This window comes from Hyla sarda, chromosome 4, assembly GCF_029499605.1.
Source record: "Hyla sarda isolate aHylSar1 chromosome 4, aHylSar1.hap1, whole genome shotgun sequence".
Taxonomy (NCBI): domain Eukaryota; kingdom Metazoa; phylum Chordata; class Amphibia; order Anura; family Hylidae; genus Hyla; species Hyla sarda.
Genome location: NC_079192.1, coordinates 225,133,696 through 225,150,646, shown reverse-complemented (window position 1 = coordinate 225,150,646; position 16,951 = coordinate 225,133,696). Strand labels below are relative to the sequence as shown.

The window sequence follows — 16,951 nt, the reverse complement described above, 5'->3', positions numbered from 1 at the left end:
CAATTGTGCAAGTTCTCCCACTTAAAAAGATGAGAGAGACCTGTAATTTTCATCATAGGTATACCTCAACTATGAGAGACATAATGAGAAAAAAAAATCCATAAAATCACATGGTCTGATTTTATTTTCAAATGATGGTGGAAAATAAGTATTTTGTCACCTACAAACAAGCAAGTTTTCTGGCTCTCACAAACCTGTAACTTCTTCTTTAAGAGTCTCCTCTGTCCTCCACTCGTTACCTGTATTAATGGCACCTGTTTGAACTTGTTATCAGTATGTGGGTATGTTCACACTACATAATTCCTGCGGAATTCTGCGATCGGAATTACACGCTGTGAACATAAACATCAGTGTGAATGGGTTTCCGCGAAACCCGTTCACACTGAGCAATTTCAGCGGCGGACAATTCTGCCGCTGAAATTGTTCCGCGCAAAGAAAGAACATGTTCATTCTTTGCGCGGAAGACCGCGAGCACTACATAGCTGTCAATGGTGACTGCGCAGTGCCGCACGGTCCTACCGCCAAAGTATTTCCGTTCAAACTCCATAGTGTGAACATACCCTAAAAGACACCTGTCCACAACCTCTAACAGTCACACTCCAAACTCCACTATGGCCAAGACCAAAGAGCTGTCGAAGGATACCAGAAACAAAATTGTAGACCTGCACCAGGCTGGGAAGACTGAATCCGCAATAGGCAAGCAGCTTGGTGTGAATAAATAAACTGTGGGAGCAATTATTAGAAAATGGAAGACATACAAGAACACTGATAATCTCCCTCGATCTGTTGCTGCACGCAAGATCTCACCCCTTGAGCAAAAATGCCAGAACCACACAGGGGGACCTAGTGAATGACCTGCAGAGAGCTGGGACCAAAGTAACAAAGTTACCATCAGTAACACGCTACGCCACGAGGGACTCAAATTATGCAGTGCCAGATGTGTCTCTCTGCTTAAGCCAGTACATGTCCGGGCCCGTCTGAAGTTTTCTAGAGAGCATTTGGATGATCCAGAAGAGTATTGGGAGAATGCCATATGGTCAGATGAAACCAAAGTAGAACTTTTTGGTAAAAACTCAACTCATCATGTTTGGAGGAGAAAGAATGCTGAGTTGCATCCAAAGAACACCACACCTACTGTGAAGCATGGGGGTGGAAACCAGGGACCAGGACGACTGATCCGTGTAAAGGAAAAAATGAATGGGGCCATGTATCATGAGATTTTGAGTGAAAACCTCCTTCCGTCAACAAGGGCATTGGAGATGAAACGTGGCTGGGCCTTCCAGCATGACAATGATCCCAAACACACACCGCTCGGGCAACGAAGGAGTGGCTTCATAAGAAAGTCCTGGAGTGGCCTAGCCAGTCTCCAGATCTTAACCACATAGAAAACCTTTGGAGGGAGTTCAAAGTCTGTGTAGCCCAGCGACAGCCCCAAAACATCACTGCTTCAGAGGAGATCTGCATGGATGAATGGGCCAAAATACCAGCAACAGTTTGTGAAAACCTTGTGAAGACTTACAGAAAACGTTTTACCTCTCTCATTGCCAACAAAGGGTATATAACAAAGTATTGAGATGAACTTTTGTTTTGACCAAATACTTATTTTCCACCTTAATTTGCAAATAAATTCTTTAAAAATCAGACAATGTGATTTTATGTATTTTTTTTCTCATTATGTCTCTCATAGTTGGGGTATACCTATGATGAAAATTACAGGCCTCTCTCATCTTTTTAAGTGGAAGAACTTGCACAATTGGTGGCTGACTAAATGCTTTTTTGCCCCACTGTATATTACTGCTAATATCAACAGATTTGCTTCCAATTTTATTTAGAGCAATATGTCTGCCTTGTCTAATTTTTGTACACAGTAAGGAAGCTGAAATAAATACAATCAGAACCCACTAGTGTTTATCTACTCATAATAAATAGCAGATAAATGTAGTCTGTTAATGGAAATGCTTCTTTATGGAACAGAATGCTGCAGGGAAAACCCACCTAACAACCAGCACCATGTGCTGACTGACTTCTAGTTCGGAAAAACCTGCATATACTATTTGCATGTATATTTATAAATAGAATAAGCAGATTTGTTTTATGAAAAACTAATGACTACAAATGAATATGTTAAACTATCAGTGTAGCATGCCCAGCAACAGAAGCCTTGTGTCATGGCATGCACCAATTTCTTCAAATATTTCAACATCTGTTGCATTTTGGATTATATTTGGGATGCCCACAGAGAACTTATGTGCAATTGCAGTCTGAGAAACACTGAATAACATGCCATAGTATACATTAACTAAACTCACATACATTATAAAGTGTTAATGCTATTATTTTCATACAGATTTTGAACAGTTACCTCGACTTTGAGGTATACAGTGGTTTCACTCGTGTAGCCGGTATGAAGATCCTGCAGATGAGGGTCAGTGATGGTGAATGGCATCACCTGCTCATAGAGCTGAAAAGTTCTAAGGATGGGAAGGACATCAAGTATTTAGCTATCATGTATCTGGACTATGGAGTTTATCAGGTAAAGATAATCATCCTTTATAGTTAACCCTTTGGCCTCTTGTGTATAAGTTCTTTCTGTATGTCTAGTTTTATTAAAGAGGTACTCCACCCCTAGACATCTTATCCCCTATCCAAGGATAGGGGATAAGATGTCTGATCGCAGGGGTCCTGCTGCTGGGCACCACTGTGATCTCTCCTGCAGCCCCCCGAGTCATCAGCTCTCCGAAGCTAAGTTTGCTCCGTGGCTGATGACAGGGGCCAGCGGTTCGTGATGTCATGGCTCCGCCCCTCGTGACGTTGTGCCCCGCTCCCATAATGCAAGTCTATGGGAGGGGGCGTGGAAACAGTTACGCCCTCATCCCATAGACTTGCATTAAGGGGGCGGGGCATGATGTAATGAGGGGGCTGAGCCAAGACTTCACGAACCTCCGGTCCCTGTATCGTGAGTCATCAGCCATGGAGCAAATGTAGCTCTGGAGAGCTGAAGACTCGGGGGCTGCAGGAGAGATTGCGGGGGTCCCCAGCAGCAGGACCCCTGCGATCAGACATCTTATCCCTATACTTGGATAGGGGATAAGATGTCTAGGGGGCGGAGTACCCCTTTAACCCTGACGAGCAACTGAATCTTAAGAACAGTATTACTGACTCCACTGACAAAATAGATAACTTTGCTTACACGCTTTCCTCTATGTATTGACAGAACTCTGTGGAAATTGGCAATGATCTGCCAGGCCTCAAGCTGAAGGCTATCTTTGTAGGTGGCTTGTCTGATGCAAACGGCCTTGTAACCCAGGGCTTTACTGGCTGCATGAAGGTAACTCTTATGTTATACAAAATGTTGTACTTTAATAATTATGCTCCTTTACTAAATAGTAAAGTATCTTTGTATTTCCGTGGTCATCAACAAGGTCGTTATTACTCTTAATACTTACTCTTTGTAAGGAGGGGAACATTTAATTTGCATTAAGACATATTAAAAATCTTTAGTTATGTTTGATTTTTTTTGGATGACCAAATATTTGCTTTTTCTTCAGTAGATGTCAAAATAACATAAATGACCATAAAATATCATTGTCATACAGGGGTCTTTGATGTAAACACCTTGTTTCAATTTCCTTTAGGGAGTAAGAATGGGAGAAACATCAACAAATATAGCTACCCTTAACATGAACAAAGCTGAGATTATCAACGTGGAAAGTGGCTGTGAAGTGGACAATCCTTGCGATGCCAATCCATGTCCATATAACAGTGACTGCACTGATGAGTGGGATAGTTTTACTTGCAACTGTGAGCCAGGTGAGACTTGCCTCATACAATTAGCATTTGTAGAAAAACATTGCAAAATGGAAAACATATTTGGAAAAAATGTAGACACAAGTAGCATAAGGAAAGAAAGAAGCGGAGCACTCACACGATCGCTGGTCTTCAATTCAAATTCTATTGATGGAGGTCCTGTTACCGGTGACTTTTGCAGCTCGGACAGCGGCCGTGGTCCGTATCGCGCCAATGGGCGCCTCGTCAGGCTGTACGGCCTGACAAGGCGCCCATTGGCGCGATATGGACATCGTCCGAGCTCCCCCCTAATCCATCTTCGCCTCCCTTCAAAAGTCACCGGTAACAGGACCTCCGTCAATAGAATTTGAATTGAAGACCAGCGATCGAGTGCTCCGCTTCTTTCTTTTCTTATGTTACCTGTGTCTACATTTGATTCTTTAGACGTGATGCACCACTAGTGATCTACGCTGGGTTATTACCTCCTCTCTCTCCACCTGGACATATACATGTGTTAGGGTAGGTTCACACCACGTTTTTGCAATACAGTTTTTTTTATCAGGTTTTTGATTTAATAAAAAACGGATTCCTCATAACCTGACTAAACTGTATCAAAACGTGTGTAAGTTTTATCTGTATACGGTTTGAAAAGTGATGTCCGGTTGCATCCGTTTCTTAAGAAAAAAAACGTATACGTTTTGAACTTTTCACTCCATTATGAATAAAGTTTCACTTGTTTTATTGAAATTCCAAGAAAAAAAACTGTGCAAAGTCAAAAACCGTATGGTAAAAACTGGATGGAACTGTACACAGATACGGTTCCCATTGACTCCCATGTTAAAAAAAAAAAACATATACGGGTCAATACGGTTTTTCACCTGGACCAAAAACCGTGGTAGGTCACGGTTTTCTGTCCAGAAAAAAAAAGTTCAAAATCGTGTGGTGTGAAAAACAGAGACAACCGTATATAATATGGTGCATACGGTTTTGAATGGAAAGTCTATGGCCACGGTTTGCTGTACGGTTGCATACGTTTTTTTTTTTCTTTAAACTTATCCAAAAACTGTATAGAAAATCGTGGTGTGAACCCACCCTTACTTTGTTGCCAGTGCCAATTGTTTTCACTACAGCCTTTTGTACTCTTTTTGTCTGGTCATATATTTGGAAAAAAAAACTTTTGAAGAAAAGCCATTGGTAAATTTTGTTGCATTAGGAGCAACTTTGTAAACAGAAGCAGTGCAGAGACCAGTAGAGCCACTGGAAGCAATGGGAGGCACCTACCTCTCGTATTACATTTCACATGCAGCGTCCCAGCATGTAATGCATGGAGTAGGCCCAGTCTTCTAAGATGTTCATGTGCCCTAATAGTGTACATGGACAACATTGACTTTTTGAGACTCCCTTTTGAAGTTTTCTCCCCAGCCATATGTTTTTCATCCACATCACTAAAAGGGAACTTTAGTAAATATTTTGTAGGCTAGGATTATGAAGAAGATTCTACTATGAATAGTTAAACTCAAGGCATAACGATCTTCAAACATATCAAGGCTAACATTTCATATTCACTATCCCACAGATATAAAATTGTTAAGGGTATAAGAAGTTCACTGCTTTTAGCCTCCATGCCAAATAAAAAAAAATAGTAAAAACTGTGCACAAATCTATCTCTGCTGTAGATTGTGGTAACTGATCATATATATACGTTATAAAATAAAGTGAACTAGTATGAACTTTGGGATGTTCACAGATTTTGTTTTCTGCTCAGATGAGTCTAATGACCGATCTTCACTCCTCGCAAACCTATAAAATATATGTGGCATCATATGGATATACACCCAGTCATTTGAAAAGTGTCTTTCCTTGATATGGCATCTGCCCAGCAGCACATGTAACTGAATCCTCTACTTTCCTTTAGGGTTCTTTGGGAAAGACTGTTTAGATGTGTGCAGCCTGAACCCTTGTGAGCATGTCTCTACTTGTGCTCGAAAGCCAAGCTCTTCTCATGGATACACGTGTGAATGCGGAACAGGCTACTATGGACAATACTGTGAGAACAAGTAAGACAGAAGCTACAACTTAGTCCTTTACATCTTAATACGTTTTCTGACTTCAAACTGGGCAGTTAATCCACATTGTTGATGTTTAGATTTGGACTGACTTTTTATCTCCCAATTTAGGGTGGATTTGCCATGTCCTAGAGGCTGGTGGGGGAATCCTGTTTGTGGACCCTGTAATTGTGATGTCAGTAAAGGATTCGACCCTGACTGTAATAAGACAAATGGAGAATGCCGGTGTAAGGTGAGGAGGTGTTAGAATTTCTTACCGGATTTTCTATCATACATTAAATCACGTATTACAGTAATCTTTCATGTGTATATAGATAATGTCATACAAGTCTGTGAAGATTCCTCAGTTCGGAGTCCTAAAATACAGTATATTATGAGTTACATAACACAGTGTATCTCTAATCCCAATTATTATAAGTATGATTCTATCTTGAATGATCATGCTCTGGAAGCACTATAAAAAAGATCTGAAAAAATAAATGTCTTTTCAATTAGACTTTTTGTATTCTTTTTGCAGGACAATTACTACAGGCCCCAAGACAGTGACACTTGTTACCCCTGTGACTGCTTCCCTTCAGGAGCATATGAACGTGGTTGTGACATGGAGACTGGACAATGCCCATGCAAGCCTGGCGTAATCGGGCACCAGTGTAACCGCTGTGACAATCCTTTCGCTGAGGTCACCAATGACGGCTGTGAAGGTATTGATGGGAAATAAAACTCAAAAGCATTGCCCTTTTTGCTAGGTCATGTCATCGCTTGCAGCACATACCACTAGTAATTGCTTATATTGAATGTATAATATTGTGTCACTTTCTATCTTGTGTTCACACACCATCGGTAATACTTGTTTCCGACATACATATAGAAGTTTTCCATAGGGATTTTATGTATTTCTACAATTATCTCACGAGAGGAAACCATATGTGTTTCCATGACCAGCGTTCCTACTAAATCAATACAGGCGACTTATGGTTTTGTTATTTTAAACCCTTTTTGGAACATGATGACTCAACAGTGAACAGCTGCAGAGTCTATGACACTTTTATTGTTCTTGGCTCATGAACAGTAGAGGGTGACAAGAAATGAAATGTTGTTGTACACTGAAAGAGAGTCTGTCTGCCTTGGTGTTGTCTTTTCACCATTGTGGTTCTGTATCCTAATTGTAATACATACTTGTACAACACGCAGTTATCATTTTATCTACAATGCTGCCATTTCCTCATTCTGTTCTGTTTGTGAAGATGAGATGATGAATTATTTATATGAGAGGTGAGCAATGGGTGTGACTTCTTTTCTCTTCATTGCAGTGATTTATAATGCATGCCCCAAAGCCTTTGAGGCCGGAATCTGGTGGCCACAGACCAAGTTTGGTCAACCAGCTGCTGTTCCTTGTCCCAAGGGATCTGTCGGTAAGTGTAGCTACACCTGCCTGTAGAATTATACAGTAAAAAGCAAGTTAGTTGGAAATGAAACAATATGATGCAGAAAAGGGACAATATGATAAACTATTACTGTTCTTGAAGCCACATCCCCAATCTGCCAGTTCTCCAAAAAACATCTCCAACAAAGGTTTAACACAAAAGACCCTGTACTGCTGCACCCAGAGCTTCATGTGGTGGCTCTGTGAGGACATATATTTTCCAGGCATTAATGAAAAAAACCTCTTTGCATCCATGTAAAATTGCTTATATGGGCCAATAGCAGGCTATGAAAGACATAGGACAGATTTGCACAACTTGGATCCTTTAAATGTTTGCTTATTTTAGAAGTTGGATAGCTAATGCTGCAAGGCAGAGGAGACTCATGTGCAAAACATTGGTATAAAATTGTGTTTTTTCTGGATTGTATTGATATTATTGTACTTTGATGCTTTATTTTTAATTTTTTATTCAATGTTTTATTTTATTTTAATAAAAAACATAACAAACCAACACGCGCACCATTTTGTGCGAAGGTACATAAGAAACTGACAGATAATGCAATAACACGTTCCTATCAATGGTATCAAATAGCAGCAGAGTCTAAAGTATCAAGCAGGAAGTGTAGCAATCAGTAGAGAATCAACAGAATTGCAAGGTATCAGGAAGGGAGAGTCATCCACCGTCAAAAATAAGGAGAAGGAATAAATACAGGTGATAAAACCAGCAGGGGGAGAATAGCCCACCGAAGGGGGCAAACGGGATAAACATAACAGCGGACAAGGAGTAACCAGCCAGAAGTAAGGCGAAAAGGGAGAAGGAGAGAAGCCAGGCTGGGAGACCAAAGCGTAACAGACCGGGGAAGACGACTCGACAACACAGACTAGAGAAGTACAGGGGTATGAAGACAGAGACCAACACCTACGAGATACTTTGATGCTTTTTGAGTTGGTAACATGAAATCAAAAATTTCTGAAACATCTGCAACTGAAGAGAATTGTTTCATATTACTTGCATAGTAACCTGTGCATCTATTCAAACAAAGTGCAAGTACCGTATATGCCGACGTATAAGACGACTTAGCGTATAAGACGACCCCCAACTTTTACAGTTAAAATATAGAGTTTGGGATATACTCGCCATATAAGACTACCCCTCCTACTGCGATGTACGGTACCTTGTAGTTCCCCCCACATTAGGTAGGCATCATGTTCCCCCACATTAGGTAGGCATCATGTTCCCCCACATTAGGTAGGCATCATGTTCCCCCACATTAGGTAGGCAGTATAGTTCCCCCCACATTAGGTAGGCAGTATAGTTCCCCCCACATTAAATTGGCAGTTCCCCCACATTAAGTTGCCAGTTCCCCCACATTAGGTTGCCAGTACCCCCACATTAGGTTGCCAGTTCCCCCACATTAGGTTGCCAGCTCCCCCACATTATGTCTGCAGTTCCCCCACATTAGGTCGGCAGTTCCCCCACATTAGGTCGGCAGTTCCCCCACATTAGGTCGGCAGTTCCCCCACATTAGGTCGGCAGTTCCCCCACAATAGTAGGCAGCTCCCCCACAATAGGTCGGGAGTTACCCCACATTAGGTCAGCAGCTCCCCCACATTAGTAGGCAGCTCCCCCACATTAGTAGCAGTTCCCCCACAATAGTAGGCAGCTCCCCCCACAATAGTAGGCAGCTCCCCCCACATTTGTAGGCAGCTCCCCCCACATTAGGTCAGCAGTTCCCCCACAATAGTAGGCAGCTCCCCCCACATTTGTAGGCAATTCCCCCACATTAGGTCAGCATTTCCCCCACAATAGTAGGCAGCTCCCCCCACATTTGTAGGCAGCTCCCCCCACATTTGTAGGCAGCTCCCCCCACATTTGTAGGCAGCTCCCCCCACATTAGGTCAACAGTTCCCCCACAATAGAAGGCAGCTCCCCCCACATTAGATTGGCAGCTCCCCCCACATTAGATTGGCAGCTCCCCCCAACAGACATACAGCTTCCAGCCATATACAGTGTATGGCTGCAGGCTGTATGTCTGTACTGGTCTGCCCCCACAGTGATCCGGTCACTGCTCCTCCGGCCCGGGTCACCATCTACTGCTATGGCCTATGGACCATAGCAGTAGGTGCCGGTAGCGGTGACCGGATCACTTAAGATAGCACGGCCGGTCACTCACCAGGCCCCGGTCGGCGCGCGTCCACCTGCGGTCCTCCTGGTCCTGCGCTCCTCTGCCTCTATGGTTGTAGGCACGTGACGTCACTGACGGACCGGACCGCAGGAGGACCGAAGGAGGATCGCAGGAGGACACGCGCCGCAGGGGAATGGTAAGTGACCGGCGGACATCCTTATGTCCCGAAAAGATTTTCGGGACACAGGGATGTCCGGCATAGGAATACCTATGATTATCTGCCCAGGACGGCTCCCGTGTGTGGCTGCAGGCGGGGGCCAGCCAGAGCAAGTAAAAACTAATACTGTAAACTAAAAACCAGGGGGCCTCCAGCTGTTGTAAAACTACAACTCCCAGCATGCCCAGACAGCCTTTGCCGTGCTGGTAGTTGTAGTTTCACAACAGCTGGAGGCACCCTGGTTTTTAGTATACAGTATTAGTTTTTACTTGCTCTGGCCGGCCCCCGCCTGCAGCCACACACGGGAGCCGGCCTGGGCAGATAATCAGAAGTTTTCCTATGCCGGACATCCCTTATACGCCGGGATATACGGTATATGCGAACATGTGATGTATATGTAAGAACAGCTATCTTGACTTTTCATAGTATTAAAAGTATTCTCCTCATTCTGTCAGCTGCACACCAGTTGTGTTACATTGTTGCCATGCGCTTTTTATAGGATTATCTTTACACACGTTTCTTCCTGTGTCAGAAAGATCATTCTGCCTTTCAAAAGAGCACTGACACGGTAAAACATATGTGCGGTAGACACTATAATTCCTTATAATTACAGAAGGCGGCTTTTCGCCCACTGCTTCTTTTCCCATCCATTACTTGCAGTGAAGCACTGCCAGGTTAATGCGCGGTAGGCATGACAAGTGAGACACTAAATAATTTACATTCTGAGTCATCCTGTGCACACCTCACAAATCATAGCATGCTTACATAGTATGCTTTATTTCTATCAAGGGTACACCAATGGTGGTACAGTGATCCCTCAACTTACAATGGCCTCAACATACAATCGTCTTTTCTGGACCATTGTAACTTGAAACCAGACTCAACATACAATGCTATGGACAGTCCAGATCTGCGAAACGTGTCAATGGCTGGAAGATCTGACCAATTAGAATGGACATTTTACTGGTAAAACCCCTGTATTACTGAAGTGTATGCACTGACTGGCTGTCTGGTAGCGCCTCCCTACAGTACAGGGAGGTACTACATGTTCTGTACTACTTTTAACCTGTGCCAGGGTTAGCTGCTACTTTTAGAATATTGTGTACAGTACAGGACCCTGAAGAAGCTCCTGTCCTCTACATAAACTAGTGTTTCCCAACTAGGGTGCCTCCAGCTGTTGCAAAACTACAACTTCCAGCATGTCCGGACAGCCAAAGGCTGTCCGGGCATGCTGGGAGTTGTCGTTTTGCAACAGCTGGAGGCACCCTGGTTGGGAAACCCTGAAATAGACAGTGATTTACAGCTCCCATCAGATATTTCTTACTTTTATATGTAAGGATTTGCTTTATCTGTATTAGTTATCTATTTATTTCTCTTTAATCTTCACTTTTTCCTATTTTTGGATGACATTTTGGTGGCTTCAGAACCAATTACCAGGTTTCCATAGAGTTCTGGTCTCAACATACAATGGTTTCAACATATAATGGTCGTCCTGGAACCAATTAATATTGTAACTTGAGGGACCACTGTATTGATATCTATGATTGAATATTTGGTAATATGTTCTTCTTTATGGGTTTCTGTGGTTTCATTATACTAAAAGCTGTCAGTTCAGGTGCAATAAAAAAGACTGTGATTGTATTACTGCCCTAAGGAAAAGAGTAAGCAGTAATATACAACGTTCAGCCATAACATAAAAGACTAGGTATAAATACTGACTTGACAGATGTTTGATGAATTCCACCATCCAATTAGCATGGCGTAAATCACCATCGGACAGATCCTCACCGCTGACTTCATCTTATAGCTTTTCTATTTTACTGTAATTTGATATAATAAAATGTATCTGACACTAAATCTATATCATGAATGTGTATACAGGCCAGATGTTATGGGCTGGTCTACCAGGGCTGGGAATTAGGTGGTATTTTTGTCCAGTGAGAGTAGAAAGCTATTCTAATGCATAGAAGAAAGTTTGCAGTCAGCCATGCTACATTGTCCATGCTACTATCCAGGCACCAATCTTTGTGGGGTACAAAACGGTGTGTTATCCAAAAAGGATGTCAGTCCCTTTCCTCCATACAGTCTTAGATGGAAGCTAAGGAGGCCAAAACCTTATCATGGTGTTAACGCATGAAAGAATAAGAAAAGTTTGATAGCCCTGTGTAGATTAGATATATATTCCAAGTGCAAGATTAGAAGAACGGAGCACTCACCCAGGATTATGCAGTTAAAATGTCTTTTCTTTATTCAAGCGTACATCAGGTACCAGAGCGATACGGGAGAGTGCTCCGTTCTTCTAATCTTGCACTTGGAATTGATTATCCTACTTGTATACGTGAGCACCACCAGTATGCAGGACACTACACATCAGTAGTACACACGACCGCACGCTGTAACAGTGGGACACCAACTTAGAGACTACAGCAGTGCCAAGGATTTGTCTTTCTTCTATTGTATACTTAGATTAGATATATAGTTGACATTCTTGATGGTTCTCTGATGAATAATCAGCATGTCTGTGAGGTAACACGTCGTATTAAGTTTCTTCCTATGCTTTTGTTTAGTTTTTACATTTGTTTCCTGTAGGGAATGCGATCCGGCACTGTAGTGAGGAAAAAGGCTGGCTTCCTCCCGAACTCTTCAACTGCACCACACTGACCTTTTTGGAACTAAAAACTCTGGTAAGAGCATTACTGACCTGCCAAACACCAGTTTCATCATATATATATATATATATATATATATATATATATATATATCCCAGAATAGTCTATGTTTGGATTTCCCTGGCACTACATGTCTGGTTGCTCCTTAAAATAAGTATGATTCTTTGGTACTTGCAATCTTTACTAGGTTGTACTAATTCGATAAAGCTAATGCCAGTCAAGTCCATTAGAAATTGTTTGGAATTTGGTTGTTGCTTTTGTTGTTTTACATTTGTATTTAAAGGGGTTATCCAGGGAAAAACTTTTTTTTATATATATCAACTGGCTCCAGAAAGTTAAACAGATTTGTAAATTACTTCTATTAAAAAATCTTAATCCTTTCAGTACTTATGAGCTTCTGAAGTTAAGGTTGTTCTTTTCTGTCTAAATCCTCTCTGATGACACCTGTCTCGGGAAACGCCCAGTTTAGAAGAGGTTTGCTATGGGGATTTGCTGCTAAACTGGGCGTTTCCCGAGACAGGTGTCATCAGAGAGGATTTAGACCGAAAAGAACAACCTTAACTTCAGAAGCTCATAGGTACTGAAAGGATTAAGATTTTTTAATATAAGTAATTTACAAATCTGTTTAACTTTCTGGAGCCAGTTGATATATAAAAAACTTTTTTTTCCTGGAATACCCCTTTAATATATCAAAACAGAGCACAAGTAAATATATTAGAAATACATTTTTTTTAGGGCTCCCGTTTTTCTTTAAACAAAACACAATGTCACTTTTTTTTTTATCAAGCTTTATATTTTGTAATGATGGAATTTAAGAATTTTCTTTGTCAATTATATGGCCTTATGTATCAATCGCAATTAATAGAATTGATTTATTTCCTGCCAATAGGAAAAAGTGTTTAACTGAAACCTTATTAGTCAAAATGTTAAATGGGTACTCCGGTGAAAAACAATTTTTTTTAAATCAACTTAAATAGATTTGTAAATTACTTCTGTTTCAAAATCTTAATCCTTCCTGTACTTATCAGCTGCTGTATGCTACAGAGGAAGTTCTTTTGTTTTAAAAATATTTTCAGTCTGACCACAGTGCTCTCTGCTGGCACCTCTGTCTCAGGAACTGTCAAGGAGAGGTTTGCTGTGGGGATTTGCTCCTTCTCTTGACAGTTCCTAAGACAGACAGAGGTGTCAGCAGAGAGCACTTTCTTTAGAGAGAAAATAAATTTAGGAAGAAAAGAACTTACTGTGGAGCATACAGCAGCTGATAAGTACTGGAAGCATTAAGATTTTTAAATAGAAATAATTTACAAATCTGTTTAAAGTTCTAGCAACAGTTAATAAAACAAAAAAATAGTTTTTAACTGGAGTACCCCTTTAATTTCTCCAATATGGAGTAAGCCTAACGAAATACTAATACTAGGGGCTTTAACCTTTTGTAAATGAATAATTCTTGACAAGCACGTCTTTCCAAATGGCCTCACCCTCCTACAGACAGTAAATAAGAGGTGCCAATTTAGGGGCTCGTTCACACTGCTGTCATTCCGCTTGCAGTACTCCATTTGTTTTCAATGGAATTCTGCTGCTCTGTGCATACTGCGGAATTGCCACAGCAGAATTCTGCCCGTGAAATAGACGCTAGGCTAAAGAATTACATGTTCATTGTTTGGACGGAATTCCGCAGAACTGCTTTGGCGTCTATAAGAGGGTGCATGTCCGAGCAGTCCTACCGCCAATGGTACCGGTGGTGCCCACTGCAAGTAGACATTCAGCCGGTGAAGCTTCATCAGCTGAATATCTACAGTGTAAACTGAGGCCCCTAATGATAACTATGAACCAGATTCCCATACGATCCTCTTATAGCATCCATTACTACTCAGGGTTCTATAACTTTATTATCTAATTGTAAATAATAAATATGCTTAGTCTTGTATTCTTGCTTCAGCTGACTATTAACTGATTATACCCAGGGGTCAAGTCCTGGGGGGGAAAAATATGGGAACTCACCCCAGATTTCCACTCAAGGGCTGGGGCTGGTCCTGCAGGGCTCCTGCTAATGGGAACAGTGTTCCTGCTGTGGGAAAAGTGCAGGAACTCCGTTCCCATGCGTTTCTGCTGGACTAAATGTGATCTCTCTAAAGAAATACCTGAGTGATCAATCAGTCTTAGATATTTAGAGATATTTGTAGGAAATGAAAGCAGCCCTAACAGCTGTCTCAATGTTCATCTGATTTCTGTAAATCCTATGACATTTCTTACAGGTAAATTTCCATTTTATTTTCATACCAGATTCACCCATTGGTGAATAAGAGGATGCTGATTATTTCTCCAGATCCCTATAAATACATTGATCCTTACGTGTTTATACATTTTTAGATAAGGTTCAATTCAAGGCTACTATGTCTTTAGAGCTCAATAAAAGAGACTAAATCTGTTTTGTAAAACCTATCATCATGTAGATAAGTGAGTGCAACAAAGGCCAACAGTGGGAGATCTCACCATTTGGTTATAGTTTTACCTATAGTTGGGTGCCCTGGTTAGGTGCACGGTCAGCCTTAGCCTGGGTACTGCTCAATAATGGATCTTCTTGTAAAGTGACTCCTGTCGATTTGCTGACAGCCTGAAGCCCGTGTACTCAGCTCTACAAACACACTTTGTTGAGATGAATGTCAGGAATCCTGTGCATGTCTTGTGCTGCGGTTCTACCTCTCCTTTTAATTGCACAACACCAACACACTTCATGGTATGCTTAGAACTATTTGTACAGTTAGTGCCAACAATAGGCTGGTTTTTCTGCACTGCTCGCAGCAAAATTGTTTAAAAGTAACACATACTTGCTAATGACATGACACTGACCTTCACATGAGACCAATCATATCTATTATAAGGCTGGGTTCCCATTACGTTTTCCCCCATACGGGAGCGCATACGGCAGGGGAGAGCTAAAACCTCGCGCTCCCGTATGCCTTTCTATGCGCTTCCGTATGTCATTCATTTCAATAAGCCGACCACATTGAAACGTTCGGTCCGCTCGGCTCATTTTTGCCCCGTATGCGCTTTTTCCCGGCACCTAAAACCGTGGTCGACCACGGTTTTAGGTCCAGTTGTAAAAGCGCATACGGGGCAAAAATGAGCCGACCGGACCGAACGTTTCAATGTGGTCGGCTTATTGAAATGAATTACATACGGAAGCGCAAGTTTTTAGCTCTCCCCTGCCGTATGCGCTCCCATATTGGGGGAAACGTAATGGGAACCCAGCCTAACTCATGTATTCGGGCATACCCAGTAGAAAATAATATATGCAATGTGCACCAAATACTTTGAGTATTGTATGTTAAGCAACTACTTTGTTTTACAGAATGAAAAGCTTCGCCGAAATGAGACAACTTTGGATGGTGTCAAGTCCATTGAGATTGCTAGAGTCTTGCACAATGCAACCAACCACACAAAGTCTTTCTATGGGAATGACATCAGAACCAGCTACCAGATGCTAGTGAGGGTGCTGCAGTATGAGAGCCAGCAGCAAGGCTTTGACCTGGCGGCAACTAGAGATGTGGAATTTAATGAGGTATGCTTACCTATTGTGTATTGCTCTATAGCAGTGTTTCCTAACCAGGGTGCCTCCTGCTGTTGCAAAACTACAACTTCCAGCATGCCCGGACAGCCGAAGGCTGTCCGGGCATGCTGGGAGTTGTAGTTTTGCAACAGCTGGAGGCACCCTGGTTGGGAAACATTGCTCTATAGAGTACTGCGCCTCTGCTTTGTTTCATTCATTGCATCATAATTTGTTGTTATATAATGTATTAGGTGACAACATACACTTATAAACACTACAGTAGGTTAGAAAACATACCAAGTGCAAAAAGCAAGTAACTAAAATAATGAAAAAAGTAATTAAACACAAGATATATTCTCGTTTGTACTTTATAGATTCTACTTTATTGTACCTGCTTTTGAATGTATTTTTCCACATTTTCCGTAGCTATGTTTTGTGATTATATTGCAGCGGATTTGCTAAAACAGGCGGTTGTACAAAACATTCTGAGGATTTATAGTAACCAAAGTCTTTATGAACAGCAAATAATGAGATATGCCAGTCAGATATAAGGGAGATTGTTGACTGACAATATCTAAAGATCATCAGCGTTCCTTGAAGACAGGTTAATAAGTCCGCTGCCTGGGGCTCTAAGCCTCTTTCACTCTTCTCAGAGTTTTGGAAGCTGAGTCCTAATTTCTTAACAGCGCTGAGATTTGAAGCCAAAGGAGTGTTGGGTTTCTAGTTTAATAATTACCGTAATCTCTGAACTTGGCTAAGAATTACCACTGAAAAGCTGCCTTAAGGGATTATTGGTAAGTAATGCAATTTGCAACCAAGAAGTCCATTATGCGGGAGACAAAACCACTTCCAGACCCTTTCCTTTGTCAGGTTCTACCAAATCTACCAAACCTAGAATTTTCTATTTGTCAGAGAATGCAGAAGTTTGTATCCTCTAGGATACCCTCTGTTCTCAACTAAGAATCAACCCGGTGGTGTACTGTTTTGCTCACTTAGACGGAACTGTAGCCTCCCCCCCCCCCCCCCCAAAGCTCTTGTTTCATATGCACAGTCAATGTTGTGGAAGGAATGAGAGGGAGGTGAAATACATGCCCACTGAGATATTTAGAGAAGA

General features: G+C 41.7%; 1 protein-coding gene across 4 annotated transcripts in view; it reads left to right on the top strand.

Annotated features, from left to right (window-relative positions):
• The window catches only part of CELSR1 (cadherin EGF LAG seven-pass G-type receptor 1), a 174,727-nt gene that overhangs the window by 132,967 nt on the left and 24,809 nt on the right, over positions 1-16,951 (top strand). For all 4 annotated transcript variants that reach the window (XM_056573691.1, XM_056573690.1, XM_056573689.1 and 1 more), the window contains exons 10-18: positions 2,348-2,533; positions 3,215-3,328; positions 3,636-3,810; positions 5,702-5,843; positions 5,964-6,084; positions 6,370-6,553; positions 7,163-7,264; positions 12,208-12,302; positions 15,640-15,849. In XM_056573691.1, the coding sequence (XP_056429666.1) occupies positions 2,348-2,533; positions 3,215-3,328; positions 3,636-3,810; positions 5,702-5,843; positions 5,964-6,084; positions 6,370-6,553; positions 7,163-7,264; positions 12,208-12,302; positions 15,640-15,849 (1,329 nt within the window). The remainder of the gene's footprint in view (positions 1-2,347; positions 2,534-3,214; positions 3,329-3,635; positions 3,811-5,701; positions 5,844-5,963; positions 6,085-6,369; positions 6,554-7,162; positions 7,265-12,207; positions 12,303-15,639; positions 15,850-16,951) is intronic.